Source organism: Chlorocebus sabaeus, chromosome 19 (genome assembly GCF_047675955.1).
Source record: "Chlorocebus sabaeus isolate Y175 chromosome 19, mChlSab1.0.hap1, whole genome shotgun sequence".
Lineage (NCBI taxonomy): Eukaryota > Metazoa > Chordata > Mammalia > Primates > Cercopithecidae > Chlorocebus > Chlorocebus sabaeus.
This window is the reverse complement of record NC_132922.1, coordinates 19,702,849-19,730,522: the sequence shown is the minus strand read 5'-3', so window position 1 is coordinate 19,730,522 and position 27,674 is coordinate 19,702,849. Positions and strand designations below refer to the sequence as shown.

The following is a 27,674-nucleotide window of genomic DNA, read 5'->3' as shown; positions in this document are numbered from 1 at the left end:
GCAGCGATCGGTCTCCGCCCCACGGCTCCCCGCCGTTACCTCCCGCTTGCTCAGGGTGAGGTCCCGGCTCCTCCCTGGCCTTTGGGCCTTCACTTTCCCAGGTCCGAGAGTGTCCACGCTCCTTTTGTAGAGCGAGGATGTGGACGCTCCCACAGGATGCGGCCAGGCAGCGCCACCTCACGCCGGCAGAGGGTGCCGGCGAGACGCTGAGGGACGCGGGAGTTTCTGAGCCAAACCTGCCACTTTAAGATAGGGAAACTGATAGGACACCCAAGAAAAAAAAAGGAAGAAAGAAAGAAGAAAAAATAAGATAGGGAAACTGGACTTTCTGAGGACTCCTCGCTTTGGAGCGTGGGAGATGGAGAGTGAAATTCGGTAGAGGGGGTGCGGCTTCTGGGAGCCACTGAGACCTACCAGCGTGCCTTCTACCATCCACAGCTACTGCTGAGCAGACTGTCCTGGGGTGAGGAAAGGAATTTGTTACTCAAAGGTGGGAAAATGCAAGGAGGGTTACAGCTGTTAGGCCACAACAGGGTCTTAAATCAGCTGGGTTATATCTGTGGAATCAGGATTTACTTCTTTTTTTTCTTAATGTGGCTATCCAATTCAATTAAAAATCTTGTCTTTTTCAGTGCTACTCTGCAGTGTTACCTCTGTTATATATAAATAGGCAACCATGGCCGGGCGTGGTGGCTCACACTTGTAATCTCAGCACTTTGGGAGGCCGAGGCGGGTAGGTCACTTGAGGTCAGGAGTTCAAGGCCAGCCTGGCCAACATGAAAGCCCATCTCTACTAAAAATACAAAAATTAGCCAGGCATGGTGTGGGCGCCTGTAATCCCAGCTACTTGGGAGGCTGAGGCAGGAGAATCGCTTCAACCTGGGAGGCAGAGGTTGAAGTGAGCCAACATCCTACCACTGCACTCCAGCCTAGGCGACAGACACTCTGTCTCAAAAATAAATAAATAAATAAATAAATAAGCAACCATATAAATATCTGGGAGTCTACTTCTGAATATTGTACCCTATTCTACTCCTCCAGTGCATTTGTCTAACTATGCTGTCTTATTAAGTATAGCTTTATAGTCAGACTTGACATCTGGTTGTGTGTTGGTCCTCTAGCTTTGTTCTTTCTGCTTTTTTTTTTTTTTTTTTTGAGATGGAGTCTCGTTCTGTCGCCCAGGCTGGAGTGCGGTGGCCCCATCTTGGCTCACTGCAACCTCCGCCTCCCAGGTTCAAGCAATTGTCCTGGGCGGCACCATGCCCAGCTAACGTTTTTTGTATTTTTAGTAGAGATGCTGTTTCACCATGTTAGCCAGGATGGTCTCTATCTCCTGATCTCATGATCCACCTGCCTCAGCCTCCCAAAGTGCTAGGATAACAGGTGTGAGCCACTGCACCTGGCCCGTTTTTGGTTTTTTTTTTTTGTTTTTTTTTTTTTTTGAGACAGAATCTCGCTCTGTCACCCAGGCTGAAGTGCAGTGGCTCAGTCACAGCCTGAACCTCTCAGGCTCAAGCAATCTTCCCACCTCAGCCTCCTGAGTAGCTGGGACTATAGGCATGCACCACCATGCCCAGCTGATTTTTTTTTTTTTTTTTTTTTTGAGATGGAGTTTCCCTTTCATTGTCCAGACTGGAGTACAGTGACATGATCTGGACTCACTGCAATCTCTGCCTCCCCGGTTCAAGTGATTCTTTTGCCTCAGCCTCCCAAGTAGCTGGGATTACAGGTGCCCGCCATCACGCCCAGCTAATTTTTGTATTTTTAGTAGACATGGGGTTTCACCATCTGGGCCAGGCTGGTCTCGAACTCCTGACCTCAAGTCATCCACCCGCCTTGGCCTCCCAACGTCCTGGGATTACAGGTGTGAGCTACTGTGCTGGCTTTCTTTTTTTTTTTTTTTTGGGACAGAGTCTTGCTCTGTCACCCAGGCTGGAGTGCAGTGGCTCAATCACAGCCTGAACCTCCCAGGCTCAAGCAATCCTCCCACCTCAGCCTCCTGAGTAGCTGGGACTACATGCATGCACCACCGTGCCAGCTGAATTTTTTTTTTTTTTTTTTTTTTTTTTTTTTTTTTTTTGAGACGGAGTTTCCCTCTCATTGTCCAGGCTGGAGTACAATGGCATGATCTGGACTCACTGCAACCTCTGCCTCCCAGGTTCAAGCGATTATTTTGCCTCAGCTTCCCAAGTAGCTGGGATTACAGGTGTCGGCCACCACACCTGGCTAATTTTTTGTCTTTTTAGTAGAGATGGGATTTCACCATGTTGATCAAGCTGGTTGCGAACTCCTGGGCTCAAGTGATCCTCCTGCCTTGGCCTCCCAAAGTACTGGGATTACAAGCATGAGCCATCATGCCTGGCCTGTGGCCTGCATTTTCCTGTGGTGAGGGCCATGTGTAAGCCCACAGCCTCAGTGAGCCACCGCAGGCAGTCTAGCTTTGTTCTTCTTGAAGGCTGTCTTGACTATACTCGGCCTTTCGCACTTCCAGGTACAATGTAAGGCCAGCTCGTCAACCTCCACAGAAAAACCTTCCACGTTTCTATCCGGATTTCAAATTCCCATTGGGGAAATCAATGTGGGGAGACTCTACAGCTTTACATTATTGTGTTTTTTCTACCACGAACATGGTAAGTCCCTCCATTTCTATAGGTCTTCTTTAATTTCAGTAACATTTTGTGATTTTTAGAATAAATATCTTGCATATCTTTCATTAGATTTATTCCTAGATATTTAATTTTTTATAGCATTACAAATTCTATTGTTTTTACATATTCATTTTCTTTTTTTTTTTTTTTTTTTTTTTTTGAGACAGAGTCTTGCTCTGTCGCCCAGGCTGGAGTGCAGTGGCCGGATCTCAGCTCACTGCAAGCTCCGCCTCCCGGGTTTACGCCATTCTCCTGCCTCAGCCTCCCGAGTAGCGGGGACTACAGGCGCCCGCCACCTCGCCCGGCTAGTTTTTTGTGTTTTTAGTAGAGACGGGGTTTCACTGTGTTAGCCAGGATGGTCTCGATCTCCTGACCTCGTGATCCGCCCGTCTCGGCCTCCCAAAGTGCTGGGATTACAGGCTTGAGCCACCGCGCCCGGCACATATTCATTTTCAAGTTGCTTGGCAGTAGCATATAGGAAGACAATTGATTTTTGCATATTAACGTTGCAGCCAGTGGCCTCACTGAATTGCTTACTCTAATAGTTTAACTGGAGTTTTTAAAAAATTTTCTACATATGCATATTATATCACCTGGAAATAAAAGTGGTTTTCTTCCTTTCTGATCCTTATACCTTGGTTTTGTTTCATTGCGCTGTCTTAATTGTACTGTCTGGGACCTCTGGTACAATGTTGACTAGAACTGGTCATCATCTTTTTCCAGATATCATCTTTTTTTTTTTTGAGATGGAGTCTCACTCTATCGCCTAGGCTGGAGTGCAGTGGCGCAATCTTGGCTCACTGCAAGCTCCGCCTCCCGGGTTCACACCATTCTCCTGCCTCAGCCCCTGAGTAGCTGGGACTACAGGCGCCCACTACCATGCCCGGCTAATTTTTTGTATTTTTAGTAGAGACGGGGTTTCACTGTGTTAGTCAGGATGGTCTCGATCTCCTGACTTTGTGATCCGCCCTCCTCGGCCTCCCAAAGTGCTGGGATAACAGGTGTGAGTCACTACGCCCAGCCCCAGATGTCATCTTTAAATGATCATGTTTGCTGTAGGTTTGTTACTGATGTGTTTTATAAAAGAAAGTTTTCTATTTCTATTTTTCTTAGAGCTTTTATCATGAATGAATGTTGAACTTTGTCAAATGTTTTCCTGCATCTATTGAGATGATCATGTGGTTTTTCTCCTTTATTTTATTAAATGTGGCAAAATACATGAACAGATTTTCATATGCTAAACCTTGCATTCCTATAATAAACCAATTTGGTTGCAGAAAAAAAGAGATAGGAAAACTGAACCCTAGAGAGTCCTTGTTTGCACTATTTGTTTATTCAGGAGATTACGGGGTCTTGTTGCTGACTAGGCTGGTCTCAAATTTCTGGCGTCAAGTGATCCTCCTGCCTCAGCCTCCCAAAGTGCTAGAATTACAGGTGTGAGCCACTGCACCTGGACTTTTTATTTCTTTGGACAAAAATTCCAATCAAGATTTTTATTTCCCAGAGCACACATTGTGGTGATGGAATATTGTGTACCCTGTGGGGGTTGGCAGGATAAAGGGATTAATACATATAAAGCTTATTAGAACAGTACCTAGTACAGGACGGGCGCAGTGGCTCATACCTGTAATCCCAGCACTTTGGGAGGCCAAGGAGGGCGGATCACCTGAGGTCGGGAGTTTGAGACCAGCCTGACCAACATGGTAAAAAACCCCCTTGCTACTAAAAATACAAAAATTAGCCGGGCATGGTGCGCATGCCTGTAATCCCAGCTACTCAGGAGGCTGAAGCAGGAGAATCACTTGAACCCGGAGGCGGAGGTTGTGGTGAACCGAGGTGGTGCCACTGCACTCCAGCCTGGGAAACAAGAGCAAAACTCCGTCTCAAAAACAACAACAACAACAACAAATATATATATATATATTAGCTGGGCATAGTGGCGGGTGCGTGTAGTCCCAGTTACTTCAGAGGCTGACGTAGGAGAATCGCTTGAACCTGCAGGTTGCAGTGAGCCGAGATCGCGTCACTGCAGTCCAGCCAGGCGATGGAGTGAGACTCTGTCTCAAAAAAAAAGTACCTAGTACAGTGTTCGCTTTCATTATCAGTTCCTTCCTTACCTCATAAAGACCCCGTGAACTCCATTTTGCAGGTTAGAAAACAGGCTCACAAAGGTGAAATGAGTGAACTGTGCATTTGGGACTTGAACCCAACATGTCTCTGCACTCATCTTGAGAGTCGGGAGTTTCTTCCTTAGAGTGGGTTCGTGGTCTCACTGACTTCAAGAATGAAGCCACGGACTTTCGCGGTGAGTGATACAGCTCTTTTCTCTTTTTCTCTTTTCTTTTCTTTTTTCTTTTTTTTTTTTTTTTTTTGAGACGGAGTCTCGCTCTGTCACCCAGGCTGGAGTGCAGTGGCGTGATCTCAGCTCACTGCAAGCTCCGCCTCCCGGGTTCACCATTCTCTTGCCTCAGCCTCCCGAGTAGCTGGGACTACAGGCGTCCGCCACCATGCCTGGCTAATTTTTTATATTTTTTAGTAGAGATGGGGTTTCACCATGTTAGCCACGTTGGTCTCAATCTCCTGACCTCACAATCCACCTGTCTTGCCCTTTCAAAGTGCTGGGATTACAGGCTGTTTCAGCTCATAAAGGTGGTGCGGACCCAAAGAGTGAGCAGCAGCAAGACTTACTCTGAAGAGCCAAAGGACAAAGCTTCCACAGCATGGAAGGGCACTCAAGCAGGTTGCAGCTGCTGGCTGGGGGTGGGGGTGGGGGTGGTGGTGGCCAGGTTTTATTCCCTTATTTGTCCCCACCCACATCCTGCTGATTGGTCCATTTTACAGAGTGCTGATTGGTGCATTTACAATCCTTTAGCCAGACACATCGCACTGATTGGTGCATTTACAATCTTCTAACTAGACAGAAAAGTTCTCCAAGTCCCCACTCAACCCAGGAAGTCCAGCTGGCTTCACCTCTCAATCTCAGGCATAAGCAGATCACTCTTTCTGCCATCTTTATGTGCTGCCATAATGGTGTGCATGAATGTCCTGGCTGATGCTCTCAAGAGCACCAACAATGCCAAAAGAGAGGCAAACACCAGGTTCCTATAAGGTCGTGCTTCAGGGTCATCATCTGGTTTCTAAATGTGGTGATGAAGCATGGTTACATTGGCGAAGTTGAAATCATTGATGATCACAGAGCTAGGAAAACTGCTGTGAACCTCACAGGCAGGTTAAACAAGTGTGAAGTAATCAGCCCCAGATGTGATGTGCAACTCAAAGATCTAGAAAAATGGCAGAATAATCTGCTCCCATCCTGACAGTTTAGTTTCATTGTACTCACAACCTCAGCTGGCATCACGGACCACAAAGAAGCAAGACAAAAACACACAGGAAGGAAAATCCTGGGATTCTTTTTCTAAGGATGTAATATGCATTTGCAGATAAAATGCCTACAATTTAAAAAAAAAAAAAAAAAAAAAAAAAAAAAAAAAAAGAACAGATCACCAGATTCGGATGCCAGTTCTCTTCTTCATGCTTTCTTCAGCAGACACAGCAAGTCCGTCACTGTCCTCTTTTCCCTTTGAATCTAGGGACTCCTTCTCAATACTGAGCCAAGGCTGCATTATGACTTTCATGGATGCTAGGGTTTTCTTTCTTTTTTCTTTTTTTAATTTTTATTTTTATTTTGAGACGAAGTCTTGCTCTGTCACCCAGGCTGGAGTGCAGTGGCGCAGTCTTGGCTCACTGCAACCTCCACCTCCTAGGTTCAACTGATTCTCGTGTCTCAGCCTCCTGTGTAGCTGGAATTACAGGAGCATGCCACCATGCCCAGATAATATTATTTTTAGTAGAGACAGGATTTCACCATGTTAGTCAGGCTGGTCTCAACCTCAAGTGATCCGCCCACCTTGGCCTCCCAAAGTGCTGGGGTTACAGGCATGGGCCACTGTGCCCGGCCTCTTTTTCCTTTTTCTTTAGAGCCAGGGTCTTGCTGTGTTGCCCCAGCTAGTGTTGAACTCCTGGCCTCAAACAATGCTCCTGCCTTAGCCTCCTGAGTAGCTGGGATATGGACACATGCCTCCATTAAATATACATAATATACATAAATATTATATATATATTTGACTTTCAATGGCTTTGGTAAAAAGATAACTATAATCTAGGCTAGATTCATTATTATTAGTATACGTTTCCTTTTTTTTTTTTAATAACCTTAACTTCCCAGTGTATCCTTCTCATTTTAAAGGATATTAAAAACATTTTCGGCCAGGCGCGGTGGATCATGCCTGTAATCCCAGCACTTTGGGAGACCGAGTCAGGCGGATCATGAGGTCAGGAGATTGGGACATCCTGGCTAACATAGTGAAACCCCTTCTCTACTAAAAATACAAAAAATTAGCCAGGCGTGGTGGCAGGCTTCTGTAGTCCCAGCTACTCAGGAGGCTGAGGCAGGAGAATGGCGTGAACCCAGGAGGCGGAGCTTGCAGTGAGCTGAGTTCACGCCACTGCACTCCATCCAGTCTGGGTGACAGAGTGAGACGCCATCTCAAAAAAAAAAAAAAAATTTCATGGACCCCCTAAAAGTATGGTGGGCCCTAGACAATGAGCCTACTGTGCCTTCTAGAGAAGTCAAGTCTGCACTGAGTCTTTTGTTTGCACCCTGCTAACTTCCCCTTCACTAACTTGATTGTAAAGATATAAAAATAATAGGCTTGACTGGGCATGGTGGCTCATATCAATAATCCTAGCACTTTGGGAGGCCCAGGCAGGGAGATCACTTGATGTCAGAAATTCGAGGCCACCCTGGCCAACATGGTGAAACCCCTTTCTACTAAAAATACAAAAATTAGCCAGGCATAGTGGTGTGTGCCTATAATCCCAGCTACTCAGGAGGCCGAAGCTAGAGAATCACTTGAACCTGGGAGGCAGAGGCTGCAGTGAGCCAAGATTGTGCCACTGCACTCTAGCCTGGGTGATAGAGCGAGACTTTGTCTCAAAAAAAAAAAAAAAAAAGCTTAGAGCTGTTATTTAATATCTGTTTTCTATAAATATATGAGTATGTTGTCAATATGATTGGTCCTGTCCAAACTATTCACATAGTAAGCTATCTCTAATACTCTGTTTACTGCTGTGGGAATATGAATTCACCCTGGCTTTCTGAAGGGCGAAATCAAAACCCTAAAAACATTTTTTTGACCCAGTAATTCCATTTTTGGAATTGACTGTTAGGTCAAGCTTGTTTATTAGAATACCATTCATTGTGGTGAAGAATTGGAGATACAACCTGAGCATGTCACAGCAGGGGATGAGTTAAATAAATGAGAGTACCTCCATAGGATGAAAAACCATGCAATTGTTAAAAATGATGCAGCAAGGCCGGGCGCGGTGGCTCAAGCCTGTAATCCCAGCACTTTGGGAGGCCGAGACGGGCGGATCACAAGGTCAGGAGATCGAGACCATCCTGGCTAACACGGTGAAACCCCGTCTCTACTAAAAACACAAAAAACTAGCCGGGCGAGGTGGCGGGCGCCTGTAGTCCCAGCTACTCGGGAGGCTGAGGCAGGAGAATGGCGTAAACCCGGGAGGCGGAGCTTCCAGTGAGCTGAGATCCGGCCACTGCACTCCAGCCCGGGCGACAGAGCAAGACTCCGTCTCAAAAAAAAAAAAAAAAAAAAAAAAAAAAAATGATGCAGCAGCCTGGGCATAGTGGCTCACGCCTGTAATCCCAGCACTTTGGGAGGCTGAGGTGGGTGGATCACCTGAGGTCAGGAGTTTGAGACCAGCCTGGCCAATATGGTGAAGCCCCGTCTCTACTAAAAATACAAAAATTAGCTGGGCATGGTGGTGGCTGCCTGTAATCTCAGCTACTTGGGAGGCTGAGGCAAGAGAATTTCTTGAACCCAGGAGGCAGAGGTTGCAGTGAGCCGAGATTGCACCCCTGCACTCCAACCTGGGCGAGTGAGGCTCTATCTCAAAAAAAAAAAAAAAAAAAAAAGCAGCATAGATTGGCAGACATGGAGAATGTTCGTGGTTATGGTATTCAATAACAAGAAAAAAACAACAAAAGCAGTAATATAGTAATATCAATTGGGAGTTGTGATGCTGTGGGCTGCAAGTCACAGAAACCCCAATTTAAACTGGCTTAAACAATAAAGGGAGCTGGTTGTGGTGGCTTGTGTCTGTAAACCCAGCTACTCAAGAGGCTGAGGCAGGAGGATAACTTGAGGCCAAGAGTTCCAAACTACCCTGGACATCATAGTGAGAACCCATCTCTAAAAAAACATATTTAAAATCTAGCCAGGTCTGGCAGTGCCTGTAGTACCAGCTACCCTAGAGGCTGAGGTGGGAGGATTGCTTGAGCCCAGGAGTTCGAGACTACAGTGAGCTATGATGATGCCACTGCACTCCAACCTGGGAGACAGAGTGAGACCCCATCTCCTATAAAAAATAAAAAATAATGCAGTGAGTCTAGATCGCATGACTGCTCTCTAGCCTGGGCAATGTAAGACTCTGTGTCAAAAAATAATAAAAATAAAGGGGCCGGGCCTGGTGGCTCATCCCTGTAATCTCAGCATTTTGGGAGGCCGAGACAGGTGGATCATTTGAGGTCAGGAGTTGGAGACCAGCCTGGCCATCATGGTGAAACCCCCTCTCTACTAAAAATACAAAAACTAGCTGGGCATGCTGGTGCACACCTGTAATCCCAACTACTCAGGAGGCTGAGGAAGAGATTGCTTGAGCCCGGGAGGTGGAAGTTTCATTGAGCCAATATTACGCCATTGCACTCCAGCCTGGGTGCCAGAGCGAGACTCAGTCTCTAAATAAATAAATAAATAAATGGCATCTGTTGGCTCAAATAATTTTAAAAGTCCAGGCCAGGTGTGGTGACTCACGCCTGTAATCCCAGCACTTTGGGAGGCTGAGGCGGGCAGATCACCTAAGGTCAGGAGGTCCAAACCAGCCTGGCCAACATGGCGAAACCCCGTCTCTACTAAAAATACAAAAATTAGCCAGGCGCAGTGGTGGGTGCCTGTAATCCCAGCTACTCAGGAGGCTGAGGCAGGAGAATTGCTTGAATCCGGGTGGCAGAGGTTGCAGTGAGCCGAGATTGCGCCATTGCACTCCAGCCTGGGCGACAGAGTGAGACTCTGTCTCAAAAAAAAAAAGAAACAAAAAAGTCCAATGGCAGATAGGGCTTCAGGTGAGGTTTGATCCAGTTAATGATCCACCGAAACCTGGTGTCTCTCCATTCTGCTTTCCATAATGTCAGTTTATCAGTGGGCCAATTTTCTGCATGGTGTCAAGATGGCTGCCAGCAGTAACTAGAGCCATTGAGCTCTTCATTTACATCTAATGGAAGGGAGATCATCTTTTTTGGCAACCTCCTCAGGAGAGAAAATAAGCTTCCTTTCCCAAAAGCCCTGAGCAAAAATTTCCTTATATCTCACTAGTCCATTCATGATCTAATCATGTGCCTGGGGAAATGGGAATTGCTCACTGGCTTAACCAACTGGGACCCATTCCTGAAGCTGTGGGTGGGGTCCACCATATTCCAGTTCCTGTTAAGAAGGAGATGGGCTGCAACCTTAACGGGATCCTAACCCTAACCCTAACCCTACTGTGTTGCTGGACATTGTAGTGGCAACACAGTAACCAACCAATTTTATAAAGCATGTATAGGCCCAGTCTTGGTGGCTCACACCTGTAATCCCAGCACTTGGGAGGCTAGGGCAGGCGGATCACTTGAGGCCAGGAATTCGAGACCAACCTGGCCAACATGGCAAAACCCTGTCTCTACTAAAAATACAAAAATTAGCTGGGCATGGCAGTGCACGTATGTAATCCCAGCTATTCGGGAGGCTGAGGCAGGAGAATTGCTTGGACACGGGAGGTGGAGGTTTCAGTGAGCCGAGATCATGCCACTGTACTCCAGTCTGGACAACAGAGTGAAACTCCATCTCAAAAAATAAATAAGTATACATATAAAATATATAACATGTATATGTAAATATACATATATAAATATATATGCATATTATATACAACATGTATATATGAATATATATGCCTAGACACCCCCACCAAAAAATGTCTATAAGGAAACAGTCCAAAAAGTCAGAACAATTATTTCCTGGTGGATGAAATTATAGGTAAATGTTTTGCTTCTGTGTTTTATATAATAGGCATGAATTACCTAAACACAAACAGTAAACTTTGTTTACAAAAATAATGGAACATATCCCCCTGTTTCCTTCTACTCCAACCCCTACCCCAGTAAGGGCCTCAGAGTAACTGAAGCCAGACGCCCCATGGAGTCGTCGTTTTTTCTGCTGACAGAGCCAAACCCCAGTACCCCATGGGCCCTGGTTGTTTGCTGGACAGATGCCACCAAACCACTCTCACTGCATTAGCCCGGATGCTGTGGCCCCTAAAGGCCACAGCTTGGGCTGCTTAGGATTGACCAACCAGCCAGTGGAACCAGTGGTGGAGACTGACCATAATAGTACCAGGAACATTGTGGCATCAGCAGCATGGGAAGCCCAAGATCTCCCAAGACAGATCTCTGCCCGTAATCCATGCCTCTTATGTGGCAGCATGTAATTTAGGCCAGTAGTCTTCCTCGGGTGGGCTGAGGTTGGGGATTAGTCTGTGACAGGGTCAGGCTCAGACAGGGTCTAGGTCAGCCCTTAGTTGACTAATCTGTAGCCTAGGGCTAGATTCAGGGCTCAGTCCATGATTGGGCTTAGTCTTCAGTCTGTGACCAGGAGCCAGGCTCAGTCTGTGACCAGGGTCATGGCTCAGTCAATGACTAAGTTCAGGGCTCAGTCTGTGACCAGATTCAGGGCACAGTCTTCCATTAGGGCTCAGTGTGTGACCAGAATTGCATGATCCAGGGTCAGAATTCAGTCTGTGGTCAGAGTTCAGTCAATGATTAGACTCAGGACTCAGTCTTTGACCAAGATTAGGCCTCAGTCTTCTACCAGAGTCAGGTTTAAAAGGTTAGTCTGACTCTTCTTACAGAGTCAGTCTAAAAGGTTAGTCTGGGCTGAGGCTATAATTCAGTCTGTGACTAAGGCTCAGTCTTAGAGTAGGATAAGGGCTTGATCTGGGCCCAGAACCAAGGTCTCAAGTTGGGATCAACCTAATTCAGGCTTAGATCAGTGGGTGATTAGAGTCGGGGTTCATTCTAAGGTGATGTCAGAGCTCAGTCAAGAGCTGGACTAGTGGCTCAGTCAACAACAGGAGTAGGGTTCAAGAGGGAGGATCAGGACCATGACCAGGGCTTTATTTGGCTCTATGCTGTGTTCTGAGCTCCAATAAAGAAGTTTCCAGAGGCATGGGAGCCCAGAGCAGGTCAGTCTGCAAGAAATGAGAGCCCCGAGGCAAGCTTAGCAGGGTCTGGTGGCTACAGGAACCTTTCTCTGGCCTGCTGAGGCCGGGTGTCCTAGAGCCTCTAACCTACATGGCTCTGCTGCTTGAGATCCCCTCGCACCAGAATAAAAATAGCCACTCACTTCAGAGCAGCTGACAGCGGGTGCTGGGCTGCCTGGGAGGAGGGGGAGCCAAAGAGAAGGAGGAGGGAGGCCTGAGCTCAGCCCCAGCTGTGTGACCTTGGGAAAGTCACTCCTCCTCCTCCAGCCCATTTCCTGAGTGGCAGAATGGGGAGTGAGGATGATATCTGCCTCAGAGGGTGAGAATGAAGTGCTGGGGACATAACATGTGACACTTGTTACCAACAAGAAACCCTGGAGTGAAGTCTTGGGAGAAAAAAATGCTCTTTTGTGCCCTGTATACTTACTTCTCAGGGAAGCTCTCCCTGATAACCCCCTCTTTCACCTCCCCACAATATCCTGTATCACCCTCTACACCTTCGCAGATGGTAGCCACAGCACGACCTCCCTCCTGGTGGGCCTGGGTCAGGGTGACCAGGGAGAGAAAGGAAGGAGGACAGACCCTCAGTACCATTGCCATCCTTGGGTGCCCCTGGAAAGTGAACTGAGGAAGAGGAGGAGGAAAAAGACAGGAAAAAGACTTCTCTCCCTTCCCTGCTCATGGTATGTTTACTCCAAGCCAAAGGGCCGGAGGGCACATGTCCAAATTTCTCATCGTTTCACAGCCAGAACCTTCCTTCCCCATCCATGCTTTGTACCTGCTGTTCTCTCTTCTTTCCAGCCAGGGCGTTTCTCTTCTTCAATTTGGCATCACAGACTCTCCTTCAAAGAAGGGGTTCAACAGTCAGCTCCTCTGTTGGGGAGAATTATCCACTGCCTCTCTAGGAGCTCCATGCTCTGTCCTCTCTCTACTCGCTGTGTAATCCCTGGGCCTCGGTTTCTTCCTCTGTCCAATGGGGACCTCACTACCAACCTCACAGGGTTACTATGGAGAGTAACTGGAATACTCTGTCTATCACTAGCATCCTCCCTTCCTATCCCTGACCCACGCAGCCTGAAGGACAGCACTGAGTTTCCAGGAATGGGCTGGATGAGCCCTGGCCCCTGCCTCAGTACACCCACCCTCCTCCCCCACCAAGAGTGAGGGCAAGGAGGGAGCCAGAAAGGGCTTCCGGAGACAGCCGTCTCCAGGGGGGCGGTTCTCCCTGACAGCGGCCCCCAGCCTGCCGCCCTGAGCCCCAGAGCCTGTTATCAACCTCCTTAGTCATCACACCAGGAGCTCAAATATAGCTCCAACTCACTCCCTTTTCAGCTGGGGTCCGCCCCCCACCCCCTTCTCCTGACAAGGCCAGGCTTAGGTCTCAGAGCCCCTTCCTTGTCCTCCCAGGAGAGTAACCACTCTCAGCCTCAGTTTCAGCATCCACCACACGGGCAGGCTGAAGTCGATGGTGATGATGATGATGATGATAAATACAGAGCAGCGACCTTTATGGACAGCTTGCTGTGCCAGGCTCTATGCTAAACATTTCATATATATTATCCTGTTGAATCTTCACCAGCACTCTTAGGAGGTGTCTGCTGTTTTAATCTCCCTTACACAAATTGGGAATCAGAGTGACCTCCTCAAGTAAGTCAGTGGTGGGGCCAGAAACAAAGTGCCCTGCAAGGTCTGAGCTCAGGGAGCGGGTGGTGGGAAATCCTGAGTTGCCCTCCTGAGGCAGAGGAGCCCTCTGCAGACACATTTGCATGACATTTGCCTGGCTTCCAAAGGGCACCGATGCCCCTGTCCCAGCCCTAGATGGCTGAGCCCTAGCACTGGTCCCAGAGGCCTGGATCTGCCCATCATTCCCTCCAGGATTACATCAGAAGCTGGGTAGTCTTGGGGCCTCCCATTTTCTTTTTCTTTTCTTTTTTCTTTCTTTCTTTCCTTTTTTTTTTTTTTTTTTTTTTTTTTTTTTTTTGAGACAGGCCTCACTCTGTCGCCCAGGCTGGAATGCAGTGGTGCGATCTCGGCTCATTGCAACCTCCACCTCCCAGGTTCAAATAATTCTCCTGTCTCAGCCTCCCAAGTAGCTGGGACTACAGGCATACACCACCACACCCAGCTCATTTTTGTATTTTTAGTGGAGATGGGGTTTCGCCATGTTGACCAGGCTGGTCTCGAACTCCTGACCTCAGGTAGTCTGCCCACTTCAGCCTCCGAAAGTGCTGGGATTACCGGTTTGAGCCACCGGGCCTGGCTCAGGGGCTCCCATTTTCTTATTTGTAAAATAGGAGTCAGAGGATGAGACAGGATGAGTTCAAATCTTCCTTTTTCTGGTAACCTTAGCATCACCACCAGGTCTACTCTCACATCCTCCCTGACTGCCACCTCCAACTCCAACACTATGTCTTTCATTAATACAACACCATTATCAGTATTGGTACCATCATCACCTCTACCTTTGCCATCACCATCACCTCCACCACCTTCACCACCACCACTGCCAGCCCCCTACTTCCATCATCATAATTACATACATCGTCACATCCACCACGACAATCGCCTTCCCTGTCACCACTGTCACTATTTCCACCGTCACTGTCCAAAGACCTTTCTACCCCAACACCCTAATATGGCCTGAGTCTCTGCCCCTGCAAATTCCAGCAGAGATGCTGGCCTGAAAATACAAACTAGACCTACAGACAGTCAAGCAGAGGTAGGAAGTGCCTTCAGGAGAGGAAAGAGAGGCATCTGCCTTCGTGTAGGAGACTGCACAGGCCCATGCAGATGCTCCATGTTGGTTAACAAACACTCCCGTGGGCCTGTTGGGGACTATGCCTTGGGCTGGGTCCTGGCTGTAGCAGTTCTCAGGCCTGTTTTTAACTCTCTGGTCAGTCTCTTACCCCACTGCGGGGCCCTTCTCCACCCAAGTTCCCTTCCCCCAGATACCCCAAAGGGCTGGTGCTAGTCTTAGGGTCACTAAGTTTTCTCACTGAAACTCAGGAGACTTTCTCAGTTCACAGGTGACCTTGAGCAAGTTCCCCTCCCAAACCACACCCAGTGAATACTGGAGAGAGGAAAACTGACAGAACCCGAGCTGGGTCAGGCCTGGCTGTGGGGACATCTGAGGGCAGCTAGGTGTCTGCAGAAGGGGAGGAGCTGGTGCTGAGGCCTGAGGTGGGAAAGGGCTGCAGTGGCTGGAGCCTGAGTGTCTGGTTCTGGGTTGGGAAGGCTAGAGCCTGGGACTGGCAGTAGGAGTGGTGGGGGGTGGTGGCACTAAGACCTGAAAATGGGGCAAGGGTGGGGGCCGGGGCAAGCTCTGAGCTGGCAGGGAGTCAGGAAAGTCACAGATCAGGGCAAGAACTCAATTGTCTCTGAGGCCCTGGAGAGGATGCTGACCTCTGAACCACCTGTCCTACCTTAACGCAGGTGTGTTAATGCCCCTCCCTGGAGCAAAGGGCTGGCGAGGCCTACAGCAGAAAGGTGGGGGTAGACAGACAGCCTCCTTCATGCTGCCAGTTGGGACCTGGGCCAGGCAGATGGGTACACTCCCCCCTCCCCACCCCATGGCTGTTGCAGCCTCAGCAACCAGTTTGAAGGATTTCCAGGGGGTAGCCACCTTGCTCTGGCCTCTTCCAGGCTGGAAGTGGGAGCCTGTGCCTTTAAATTCTCAGCAGGTTGAAATGGCTGATGACATCACTGGTTCCCGGGAGCGGTAGAGCTGGAGCCGGAGCCCGAGGGAGCCCAGGCTGCTGGGGGCTGCAGACATGGAGGGCCAGAGCAGCAGGGGCAGCAGGAGGCCAGGGACCCGGGCAGGCCTGGGTCCCCTGCCCATGCCCCAGGGTGTTGTCCAAACTGGGGCACCCTCCAAGGTAAGACCCCTGAGACCCAGTCCCCCCACTTTCCTGATCCCTGGTTCCACACCCCCCCCAGCATACACTGCAGGCACCCTGGTGCTGACTGAGGGGCTGATACTTTCCTGTGCTCGGTGAGCAGGGGCTGGGTGAAGAGAGCACCCTAGGGGCTGAGGGGCAGTGACAGGATGCCCGGAGACAGATGAAGTTAGCCATCGCCAGAAGCCCTTGGGAGAGTCCTGGACCGGGTATCAGAGGACCCAGCTGAGCTCCAGCTTTGCTGTGTGACCTTGGGCAAGTTGCTTTTCCTCTCTGAGCCGATGCAAAATGAGGGGGCTTGTCACTGAAGACTGAAACTGTGACATCTGGGATGGCTAAGTTGTTAGTGCTGGAGGCGGTGTGATAGTTGGGGGGAAGCCGGCACACAGTGTGACACTTGGAGCCAAGGAGGGTGCCTAAAATGCAGCCTCAAAGAGCTGAGTTTGAGAAGGGAGGCGGAGATGGAGTTTTAGGTACTCTGAACTGAGGAGGATACGGGACGGAGACAGAACTGCGTCTCCAGAGGCAGGGCCTCCCTGGGCCCTGTTACCCTACCCAGGGCCACCCTGGGGCAAGTATGGACCTTCTTCTGCCCTCCTTGGCAAAGGACACTTTATCCTGTCTTCTGGAAACAGGGGACATAGAGAGAATAGATGGAGAAGGAGGAGAGGTCCCTATGGGACTCCGTGACTCCCCGCCCCTCCCACCTGCCGGACATAAAACGGATACCTGCTTGCCTGTCCTTTCAGGTCAGGGAGAAAGTGGAGGATGTAAGAGGGCACAACCTGGGCACAGAGAGATGTGACACCAGGATCAACTTAGAATCCTGGACTTGCTCTGAATGCTAGATTCACACTTGGTGAAGATGGACTCTTCCACGGGGCTGGATGGAATTCTAGCAAATGTTGGGTTCATAAATGCAGACAATGTGAGACAAAAATTCCCCAGAATATAATGTGACCAGGGTCCCTAGACCCCATCCTTTCATTTTACAACAGAGAAACTGAGGACCTGGGCAGAGAGGTACTTGCGTAAGGTCACCCAGAGCTGGGCTTTGAATCTACACAGCCAGTCTCAGCTCCCAGCTCTTGCTCCTGAGTGGAGCTCTGGGAATGAGTAAGAGAACAGAGAGGGCTGTAACCAAGGGATTTGGATGTTTAGGGGCTGGTGGAGAACTGAGGGTTTCTGGGCATCATGAAGGAAGGGGGAGGTATTTAACAGGCTGCACCCATAGGTCTATATCTTGGCAATAGAAAAAGAAAAGAAACGAAACAGGCTGCCCCCAGTGTGCCCAGACCTGGAATGTCAGGTCCGTAGCCGTGGCTGGGGGAGCTTCAGGGACTGCAGTGGGAGGGTTGCCCAGGAAAGCTGCCCAGAATGGGCAGGATGTGGGTACCAGCCAGGAAGGCAAGGCAAGTCATCAGGTTCAGGTTCACACTCTGCCTCATTTGAGTCAGGGTCTTAGTTTCCCCGTCTGTGAAAGAGGTTTCAGACTTAAAGGAGGGGTTAGGGTTTTGTGTCCTATCTCCTCCAAGATAGAAGTTGACCTGCAGCAGAATAGATTGAGGTGAGATAGTAGGAATAACTTCCTTGGAAAGATGTGCCTTTCTTAGTTAGATGAAATCTGCCAGGGTCTATATGGAAGTTGGGGCCCAATGCCCTTGTTAGGGTCACTCTGAATCTTTGACTTGTCCTCCACAAGGTGGACTCAAGTTTTCAGCTCCCAGCAAAGAAGAACGCAGCCCTAGGACCCTCGGAACCAAGGTTGGCTCTGGCACCTGTAGGGCCACGGGCAGCTATGTCAGCTTCCTCAGAAGGACCGGGGCTGGCTCTGGCATCTCCCCGACCAATCCTGGCTCCACTGTGTACCCCTGGAGGGCAGAAAACAGCTCCTGCCCACCCAACATCTGTGGGCCAGCTGGTGATGTCTGCCTCAGCTGGACCAAAGCCTCCCCCAGCGACCACAGGCTCAGTTCTGGCTCCGACGTCCCTGGGGCAGCTGGTGATGTCTGCCTCAGCGGGGCCAAGATCTCCCCCAGCCACCCTGGGGCCCAGTCTGGCCCCAACCTCCAGAGACCAGAAGCAGGAGCCACCTGCCTCCGTGGGACCCAAGCCAACACTGGCAGCCTCTGGCCTGAGCCTGGCCCTGGCTTCTGAGGAGCAGCCCCCAGAACTCCCCTCTACCCCTTCCCCAGTGCCCAGTCCAGTTCTGTCTCCATCTCAGGAACAGGCCCTGGCTCCAGCATCCACGGCATCAGGCCCAGCCTCTGTGGGACAGACACCAGCTAGAAAGAGGGATGCCCCAGCCCCTAGACCTCTCCCTGCTTCTGAGGGGCATCTCCAGCCTCCAGCTCAGACATCTGGTCCTACAGGCTCCCCACCCTCCATCCAAACCTCCCCAGACCCTCGGCTCTCCCCCTCCTTCCGAGCCCGGCCTGAGGCCCTCCACAGCAGCCCTGAGGATCCTGTTTTGCCACGGCCACCCCAGACCTTGCCCTTGGATGCGGGCCAGGGTCCTCCAGAGCCTGGCAACCGCTCACCTGGACTTCTGTCCCCCACCTTCCGGCCTGGGGCCCCCTCAGGCCAGACTGTGCCCCCACCTCTGCCCAAGCCACCCCGATCACCCAGCCGTTCCCCAAGCCGCTCCCCCAACCGCTCTCCCTGTGTTCCCCCAGCCCCTGACATGACCCTCCCAAGGCTTGGCACCCAGAGTACAGGGCCTGGCAGGTGCCTGAGCCCCAACCTTCAGGCCCAAGAAGCCCCAGCCCCAGTCACCACCTCCTCTTCTACATCCGCCCTGTCATCCTCCCCTTGGTCAGCTCAGCCCACCTGCAGGAGCGACCCCGGCTTCCGGTGAGAGCCCTCCCCCAAGAAAGGTGGCTGGGCTTAGCTCTGAGGTTGGCCATTCTTCCAAGGGGGATGGCCTGCTCTACTTCAGCTTCCCTCTCTGAGGAAGAGTCTTTGGGGAGGGGCTTGCTGGGCCACTCTGAAACTCTCAGAAGACAGCATCCCCTCCTAAGGAACTTGCCACCTCTCAGCTGACCTCCCTAGGGAGAATGTGGCAGGGGGACAGGATGCGGGGTCTCCTGTGGGTCCTTCTTAGGGCTTTGGCCCACACCTGCCTCCATTTAGTTCCCCAGGGAGTCCTGTGAAAGGAAGCTTGAGGGTGAGGGAGTGGTGCCAGGACTACACCCTCATATGCCCCTGCCCGCAGGATCACTGTGGTCACGTGGAACGTGGGTACTGCCATGCCCCCAGACGATGTCACATCCCTCCTCCACCTGGGCGGTGGCGACGACAGCGGTGGCGCAGACATGATCGCCATAGGGTGAGGTGGCAGGGCATGCGGACCCCCTCCTGAGCCGCTCGGGCCTTCCGGGCTCTCCACCCATGGCAGGGGCTTCCAGGACACCTCTCTAATCCCATGGCCACCCCGCCCCCATCCCTCCAGGTTGCAGGAAGTGAACTCCATGCTCAACAAGCGACTCAAGGACGCCCTCTTCACGGACCAGTGGAGTGAGCTGTTCATGGATGCGCTGGCGCCCTTCAACTTCGTGCTGGTAACGCACCCCTCACCCCCTGGACGGCAGAGACCCTGCTGAATTCCTGGCTCCAGCTGTACCCTGGCTCCCTGTGGGGCCCGCTGGGCCGCTGTGGCCGGGGCCGTGACACGGGTGGGTGGAGGAGCAGACCTGAAGGTGGGCGCGAGGGCGGGGCAGTCGTGTTCTGTCCCCCAGCCGCGTGGCCTCCCACTGCAGGTGAGTTCGGTGAGGATGCAGGGTGTCATCCTGCTGCTGTTCGCCAAGTACTACCACCTGCCTTTCCTGCGAGACGTGCAGACCGACTGCACGCGCACTGGCCTGGGCGGCTACTGGGTGAGCCTGCGAGCTGTCCCAGAAGGGGATGGGACATGAAGGGGGCCTTAGATTAGTCCCCTGGCCCCATACACCAGAAAAGTCCCCTTCCCATCCTCCACCCTTTACCCTGCGGCCCACCCCTCCCCATGAACCGCCCAATACCTCATCCTATTCCTCTGGTATCCCAGTGTTGTCCCTCATCCTTCATTTCCCTAGGACCCACCCATCTTCCACCCACATCTCCTCTCTGACCCCCCCCTCCCGCTCCCAGTGCCTCACCTCCTGGCCTAAGCCCCGCCCATGAGCCACCCGACCCTGCCTCCCTAGGGTAACAAGGGTGGCGTGAGCGTGCGCCTGGCAGCCTTCGGGCACATGCTCTGCTTCCTGAACTGCCACTTGCCCGCACATATGGACAAGGCGGAGCAGCGCAAGGACAACTTCCAGACCATCCTCAGTCTCCAGCAGTTCCAAGGGCCGGGCGCACAGGGCATCCTGGATCATGAGTATGGGCTGGGGTGGGGCCAAATGGAGCTTGGGTGGGGCTAGTGATGGGGGTTTTTGTACCAGCTTAGGTGGCGCTTATGGAGAGAGGCGGGGCCTATGGGGGTGAGTGCCCACCCAGACTACTTGTAGGAACATGAAAGCAGAGAACAGTTGGCTGGGGAGGGGCGGAGCCTATGGGGTGGAGCTTTGCTGAGGGGCAGGGCCTTGCTGAAGGTCAGAACCTAATTTCCTGTAGACGGGTCCCCCTGATCTTCCTCTGCTCTTTGGCAGGCTGGAGGCTCTGGCACTAATCACCCACTCACTACATCCCCTCGGGTTGGATGGGGCCTGGAAAGATCTGGGCTGAGCCTTTATCCCCCATGGACCCGTTGACACCCCCCACTGCCCCCCACTTCTCCCCCATCCTCCGCCCCAAACAGCCTCGTATTCTGGTTCGGGGACCTGAACTTCCGCATTGAGAGCTACGACCTGCACTTTGTCAAGTTTGCCATCGACAGTGACCAGCTCCATCAGCTCTGGGAGAAGGACCAGGTGGGATCCTTGTCCCCAGAAGCACACAGAGCTAAGCCCCGCCCATGAGCCACCCGACCCTGCCTCCCTAGGGTAACAAGGGTGGCGTGAGCGTGCGCCTGGCAGCCTTCGGGTTGCCAGAGCATGTCCCAGGACATGCCTGTACCTTAGGCTATGGTCCCTGTCCTCACCTACCCCACCCCTCCTCGGCACAGCAGAGCCCAAGCTGTTGTCCAATCTGCTCTCCTGGACCCCCCACAGCTCAACATGGCCAAGAACACCTGGCCCATTCTGAAGGGCTTTCAAGAGGGGCCCCTCAACTTCGCTCCCACCTTCAAGTTTGATGTGGGTACCAACAAATACGACACCAGGTGAGCTCAGTCCGAGGAGGGATGGGGAAGTGAGCTGAGGTCTTCTTGGAAAGGGAGACTTTGGGAAGAGGGGCAGGAGGCAAGGTGGAGGGTTGTGCCTTGATCCCCAGCCCCTGAAACTTGGGGTACCCTTGCTCACTGCAGTGCCAAGAAACGGAAGCCAGCTTGGACAGACCGTATCCTGTGGAAGGTCAAGGCTCCAGGTGGGGGTCCCAGCCCCTCAGGACGGAAGAGCCACCGACTCCAGGTGACACAGCACAGCTACCGCAGCCACATGGAATACACAGTCAGTGACCATAAGCCTGTGGCTGCCCAGTTCCTCCTGCAGGTGAGTTCTGGCCTCATCTTCCCTGCATAATATCCCCAGACCCAACTTGGCACACCACTGCCCCTCACCATTACCCTTTGTATAACCCCTTGTACCTGCCCTCAGCAGCATCCATTTGTTGTAACAGAGTGGGAATGGGGTTGCGATCTCCATTTTCAGATGAGGAAGCTGAGGCTCAGACACATGGCATCACCTGCCCAGGGTCACACAGCTAGTAAGAGGAACAGTTAGGATTTGAATCCAAGTGAGTCTGGTTTCAGAGTCCATGCCTTTTCTTTTCTTTATTTTTTTTTTTTTGAGACAGAGTCTCACTCTGTCACCCAGGCTGGAGTACAGCGGCGCAATCTTGGCTCACTGCAAGCTCCACCTCCCGGGTTCAAGTGATTCTCCTGCCTCAGCCTACCGAGTAGCTGGGATTACATCACCCGCCACCACGCCCAGCCAATTTTTGTATTTTTAGTAGAGACAGGGTTTCGCCATGTTGGCCAGGCTGGTCTTGAACTCCTGATCTCGTGATCCACCCACCTCGGCCTCCCAAAGTGCTGGGATTACAGGCATGAGCTACCATGCCCAGGCAACTTTTTTTATTTTATTTTTTATTTTTTTGAGATGGAGTCTTGCTCAGCCACCCCAGGTTGGAGTGCAGTGGCACAATCTCGGCACACTGCAACCACCATCTTCTGGGTCTAAGCGATTCTCCCGTCTCAGCCTCCCAAGTAGCTGGGATTACAGGCACCTGCCATCATGCCCAGCTGATTTTTGTATTGTAGTAGAGACAAGGTTTCACCAAATTGGCCAGGCTGGTCTTGAACTCCTGACCTCAGGTGATCCACCTCAGCCTCCCAAAGTGTTATGATTACAGACATGAGCCACTGTGCCCGGCGCCCTATTTTTTTTTTTTTTTTTTAATGGAGTCTCACTCTGTCGCCCAGGCTGGAGTACAGTGGTGTGGTCTTGACTCACTGCAACCTCAACCTCCTGGGTTCAAGTGATTCTCCTGCCTCAGCCTCCTGAGTAACTGGGATTACAGGTGCCTGCCACCACGCCTGGCTAATTTTTGTATTTAGTAAAGATGGGTTTTTGCCATGTTGGCCAGGCTGGTCTCGAACTCCTGACCTCAGGTGATCCGCCCACCTTGGCTCCCAAAGAACTGAGATTACAAGGTGCGAGCCACCACACCCAGCCTTAGAGCCCATGCCTTTTCTACTAATCTCTAGCTCCTGTCTTCTGAGAAAGGTTTAGAGCAATTTATCTTAAAATTCACTTATAGGCTGGCACAGTGGCTCACACCTGTAATCTCAACACTTTGGGTGGCTGAGGTGGAAGGATCGATTGAGCTCAGGAGTTCAAGACTGGCCTGGGCAAGACAGTGAGACATCTCTAAAAAAAAAATCAAAAAAAGGCCAGGCATGGTGGCTCACGCCTGTAATCCCAGCACTTTGGAAGGCCGATGTGAGCTGATCACACGAGGCCAGGAGTTTGCGAACAGCCTGGACAACATGCTGAAACCCATCTCTACTAAAAATACAAAAATTAGCCGGGCGTGGTGGTGCACGCCTGTAATCCCGGTTGCTTGGGAGGCTGAGGCACAAGAATCACTTGAACCTGGGAAGCAGAGGTTGCAGTGAGCCAGTATCGTGCCAGTGCAATCCAACCTGGGTGACATGAGCAAGACTGTGTCTCAGGGAAAAAATAAAAATAAAAACAAAATTTAGCTAGGTGGTGCACACCTGTATTCCCAGCTATTTATGAGGCTGAGGTGGGAAGATCACTGGAGCTTGGAATATCTAGGCTGCTGTGAGCTGTGATCATACCACTACACTTCAACCTAGGCAAAATTAGCCAGGCACGGTGGCAGGCACCTGTTGTCCCAGCTACTCAGGAGGCTGAGGCAGGAGAATGGCGTGAACCCGGGAGGCAGAGCTTGCAGTGAGCTGAGATCCGGCCACTGCACTCCAGCCTGGGCGACAGAGCGAGACTCCGTCTCAAAAAAAAAAAAAAAAAATCACATATACATCATAGTTTTCACTACTAGTGTCTTAAAAATAACAAATAAGATATAAAAATTCACATATATAATAAGACCAGCAAAATCAAACTCCACGTAACATTCATTCATATTCATTCATTCATTATTTACTGAGTACTTACTGTCTTACCATATGCCAAGCATTATGAGAGTGTGTAGTGATGGGGAGGGAGAGCAAAGATATAAAAAATACAAAGCTAAACTCTAAGTAGTTACTATAATTTAGTATTGTATTTAGGATTGAGGTTCCTGGTTGCTGACATCAAAAGGGGAAATTCTAGAATCTCAGAACCAGACCTGTGAGACCATGTAGTCCAACTCTTTTTTTCTCTGGTGGGATCTGAGGCTCCTCGTGGGGTAGGCACATGCCCCAAACCATATATAGGCTCTGCAGTGGCAGGGCAGGGTAGATCCCATCTTTTCAGCCCTGAAACCCGACTCTGGGCTCTTCGAGTCTCTTGATCTGATAAGAGGGAGCCCGGTAGGCCAGAAAATGTTTTTCCTGGTAACTTTGTCACATGGCCAGTCAGTGGGACATTGGCCAATATCTTTAGCTGGGAATGGAAATATCCCCACGCTTGGCCTGCCATGACCTCTGGCAAAAGGGTCGGGCATGAAGATTTAACCCACAATCAGGGACCTCGCCTGGAAAATCACTTCTTTTGAACCCCACCATGTCCTTCCCGCCTCCTCCAGGACTGTGTCCCTTTAAAAACATTTCCCAGCCAGGTGCAGTGGCTCACGCCTGTAATCCCAGCACTTTGGGAGGCTAAGGCAGATGGATCACTAGGTCAGGAGTTCCAGACCGGCCTGGCCAACATAGTGAAACCCTGTCTCTACTAAAAATACAAAAAAATTAGCTGGGCATGGTGGCGGACACCTATAGTCCCAGTTACTTGGGAGGCTGAGGCAGGAAAAGGGCGAGAACCCGGGAGGTAGAGGTTGCAGTGAACTGAGACCGTGCCACTGCACTCCAGCTGGGGTGACAAAGCAAGACTCCATCTCAAAAAAAAAAAAAAAAAATTACCATTGAGTGAGTACCTACTACATGCCAGGCCCATGTCGTGTACTTTACATATGTCATCCCTTTGAATGCCTCAGTAGGCCCTGAGATGTCCCAGTTCTCCTCTCTGTTTTACTGATGAGGGAGACTGAGGCTCAGAGAACTTAAATCTTTTACCCAAGGCAATGCAGTCAGAATAGGGCTCAGTAGGGGTTTTGACGCTGCAAGTCCTTGGAGGGCTTTTTCAAAGGTCTACCCTTGCCTGCCCCTGCTGTTAGGAACACAGGAACAGGGAAAGAATGTGCCAGTTACTTCTGGAACAACTTGGCTCAGAAGCTGAGGGAGGGAAACCTGAAACTAGGTAAACAGGGGATCAGACAAAGATCTGGAATTGGCACCAACTGAGCCCTTCCCTGAGGGACAGAAGTGGGGCCAATATCCTGGCAGCCTGCCACCTCAGCAGCTCCACCCATTCAGGTGGTACCCCTGGTGGGTCTGGGTTGACCTTGGGGAAAGGATACTCATGGTTATAACTTTCCTTCATGGACTGACGACAAGGTAATAGTAGCCACTTAGTACTTAGATTCAGTTGGAGAAACTGAACCTTGGGATGGTTAGAGCCTGCCCTGAGGTCACATAGCGAGTTAGTGGTAGAGCCTGGAAGTGGACTGAGGTTTCCGTCCTCCCACTCAGAGCTCTTCTTGCCTGCTCAGGAATATTCAGCTTACCCCAAATACCTAGTGCATCATAGGATTTTACTGGTCTTCCTTGCTAGCATAGAGATAAATCATTTATTGAACACTTACTGGTATACTGGGAAATTTATGGGATGCTTTGCAAATGGTATCTCACTGAATCTGCTGAACAACTCCAAGAGTAAAGTAAGAGTCTCTGAGTTTGGCCGGGCACGGTGGCTCATGCCTATAATCCCAGCACTTTGGGAGGCTGAGGTGGGTGGATCATTTGAGGTCAGCAGTTTAAGAACAGCCTGGCCAACACAGTGAAACCCCACCTCTACTAAAAATACGAAAATTAACCAGGCATGGTGGCGGTGCCTGTAGTCCCAGCTACTAGGGAGGCTGAGACAGGAGAATCACTTGAACCCGGGAGCGGAGGTTGCAGTGAGCCGAGATCACACCACTGCACTCCAGCCTGGGTGACAGAGCCAGACTCCGTCTCAGAAAAAGAAAAAAAAAAAAGAATCTCTGAGTTTACAGATGAGGGCCCTAGCATTCAGAGAGGCTGAGGAACTCACTCAGCCTGTCAACGGCCGAGCCAGAGCCAAATCCAGGATCTACTAGCTTCAAAGCTGTGTTCTCACTCACTCCCTAAGGAGGCTGTGGGCAGAAGGAGCCCTGGGCTGGGAGGCAGCACAGGGCTTGGTATTTATACTAGATGTGTTCTGCCTCAGTTTCCCAGTCTGTAAAGTGGCCCTTTGTCTCAGGCAATTTGTGCTAAGACCCAACAGCCCTAAGTGTGTGGGATACTAGAGGGTCTCCCCTGATGTGGCCCCTGCCCCTGCCTTGCCTGGACAGTTTGCCTTCAGGGACGACATGCCACTGGTGCGGCTGGAGGTGGCAGATGAGTGGGTGCGGCCCGAGCAGGCGGTGGTGAGGTACCGCATGGAAACAGTGTTCGCCCGAAGCTCCTGGGACTGGATCGGCTTGTACCGGGTGAGAGGGGCAGTGGCGATCAGCGACTCAGGGAAGCAAGGGGCCTGGAGGAGCGGCTGAACAGCATGGTGGGGTCACTGGCTTGTCCAAATCTTGATGCCACACTGGGAGACTGCTGGGATCAGACATTCTAGGGTCACAACACTGATTCCACAACACTGATCCCCCAGGTGGGTTTCCGCCATTGCAAGGACTATGTGGCTTATGTCTGGGCCAAACATGAAGATGTGGACGGGAATATCTACCAGGTACTTAAAAGGAGCGAGAGTCAGGGGAAGTCCCTGTTGCCTTTGGGACCTCAGGACTCGCCTTGGGGTCTCTCAGGTGGCCTCCCTGACCCCCAACTTAGGCTTATACCCCTGGGCCCACCAGGTAACATTCAGTGAGGAATCACTGCCCAAGGGCCACGGAGACTTCATCCTGGGCTACTACAGCCACAACCACAGCATCCTCATCGGCGTCACTGAACCCTTCCAGGTAAGTAGGCCAGACTGCTGGGCTGGGGGTGCCTAAAGACTTTTGTCAAATGCCACAGCCCTTACCTTCTGCTCCTTGAGCTCAGACAAATAAACTGACCTCCCAAGATCTGCCAACGAGAGAGGTAGATCTCAGGAGGTCAGGCCTCAGTGGCTGGGTTGGGGAGCAGGGTGCCCCAGTGACCAGCATTTCCCCCAGATCTCGCTGCCTTCCTCGGAGTTGGCCAGCAGCAGCACAGACAGCTCAGGCACCAGCTCAGAGGGAGAGGATGACAGCACGCTGGAGCTCCTTGCACCCAAATCCCGCAGCCCCAGTCCTGGCAAGTCCAAGCGACACCGCAGCCGCAGCCCGGGACTGACCAGGTTCCCTGGTCTTGCCCTACGGCCCTCATCCCGTGAACGCCGTGGTGCCAGCCGTAGCCCCTCACCCCAGAGCCGCCGCCTGTCCCGGGTGGCTCCTGACAGGAGCAGTCATGGCAGCAGCCGGGGCAGTAGTGAAGAGGGGCCCTCTGGGTTGCCTGGCCCCTGGGCCTTCCCACCAGCTGTGCCTCGAAGCCTGGGCCTGCTGCCCGCTTTGCGCCTAGAGAATGTAGACCCTGGTGGTGGTGGCTCCTGGGGACCTGATCGGGAGGTCCTGGCCCCCAACAGCCTGTCTCCCAGTCCTCAGGGCCATGTGGGGCTGGAGGAAGGGGGCCTGGGGCCCTGAGGGTGGGGCAGGCAGATGGGCCAAGGTGACCACCGTTCTGCCTCAATCTTTTGCAAGCCCACTTGCCTCTCTCCTGCTGCTCCTCTAGCTGTATCTGCACCTGCCTCTCTGTCCTGGCCAGGGGTGGACAACTGGGATCCCCCAAAACTCAGTCCTGGCACCTCAACTGTGACAATCAGCAAAGCCCCGCCCAGGCCCCCATCTGGGATAATGGGGGAGCTCTGGCAGATTTCCCAATCCTGGAGGTCATCTGTTAGGAATTAAATTCTCCAGCCTCACTGTCGGCTCTTTCCTACTTGTT

General features: G+C 51.5%; 1 protein-coding gene across 6 annotated transcripts; it reads left to right on the top strand.

The window, feature by feature from the left end:
* Positions 1 to 6: 6 nt before the first annotated feature.
* On the top strand, positions 7 to 27,651 carry INPP5J (inositol polyphosphate-5-phosphatase J). Of its 6 annotated transcripts, none has more exons than XM_038007593.2 (17): positions 7 to 463; positions 2,492 to 2,630; positions 4,798 to 4,953; positions 12,526 to 12,703; positions 15,698 to 15,895; positions 17,619 to 18,769; positions 19,131 to 19,244; positions 19,368 to 19,476; positions 19,675 to 19,791; positions 20,101 to 20,276; positions 20,697 to 20,808; positions 21,049 to 21,158; positions 21,303 to 21,486; positions 26,054 to 26,191; positions 26,362 to 26,439; positions 26,564 to 26,668; positions 26,867 to 27,651. In XM_038007593.2, the coding sequence occupies exons 5-17, from the start codon at positions 15,791 to 15,793 to the stop codon at positions 27,371 to 27,373; spliced, it is 3,006 nt and encodes a 1,001-aa protein (XP_037863521.2). In that variant the 5' UTR covers positions 7 to 463; positions 2,492 to 2,630; positions 4,798 to 4,953; positions 12,526 to 12,703; positions 15,698 to 15,790; the 3' UTR covers positions 27,374 to 27,651. The 6 variants fall into 6 exon arrangements, with proteins under 6 accessions (XP_037863521.2, XP_072862907.1, XP_037863520.2 ...); XM_073006808.1 differs by having other exon boundaries at positions 10 to 463; positions 18,592 to 18,769; XM_073006806.1 differs by lacking the exon at positions 12,526 to 12,703 and having other exon boundaries at positions 15,701 to 15,895.
* Positions 27,652 to 27,674: the final 23 nt, after the last annotated feature.

Coding starts and splice junctions, on each gene's coding strand:
- INPP5J (XM_073006806.1), top strand. CDS start 15,791: ATGGAGGGCCAGAGCAGCAGGGGCAGCAGGAGGCCAGGGACCCGGGCA. Junction 20,809..21,048: donor AGCTCTGGGAGAAGGACCAG/GTGGGATCCTTG, acceptor GACCCCCCACAG/CTCAACATGGCCAAGAACAC. Junction 21,159..21,302: donor ACCAACAAATACGACACCAG/GTGAGCTCAGTC, acceptor TGCTCACTGCAG/TGCCAAGAAACGGAAGCCAG.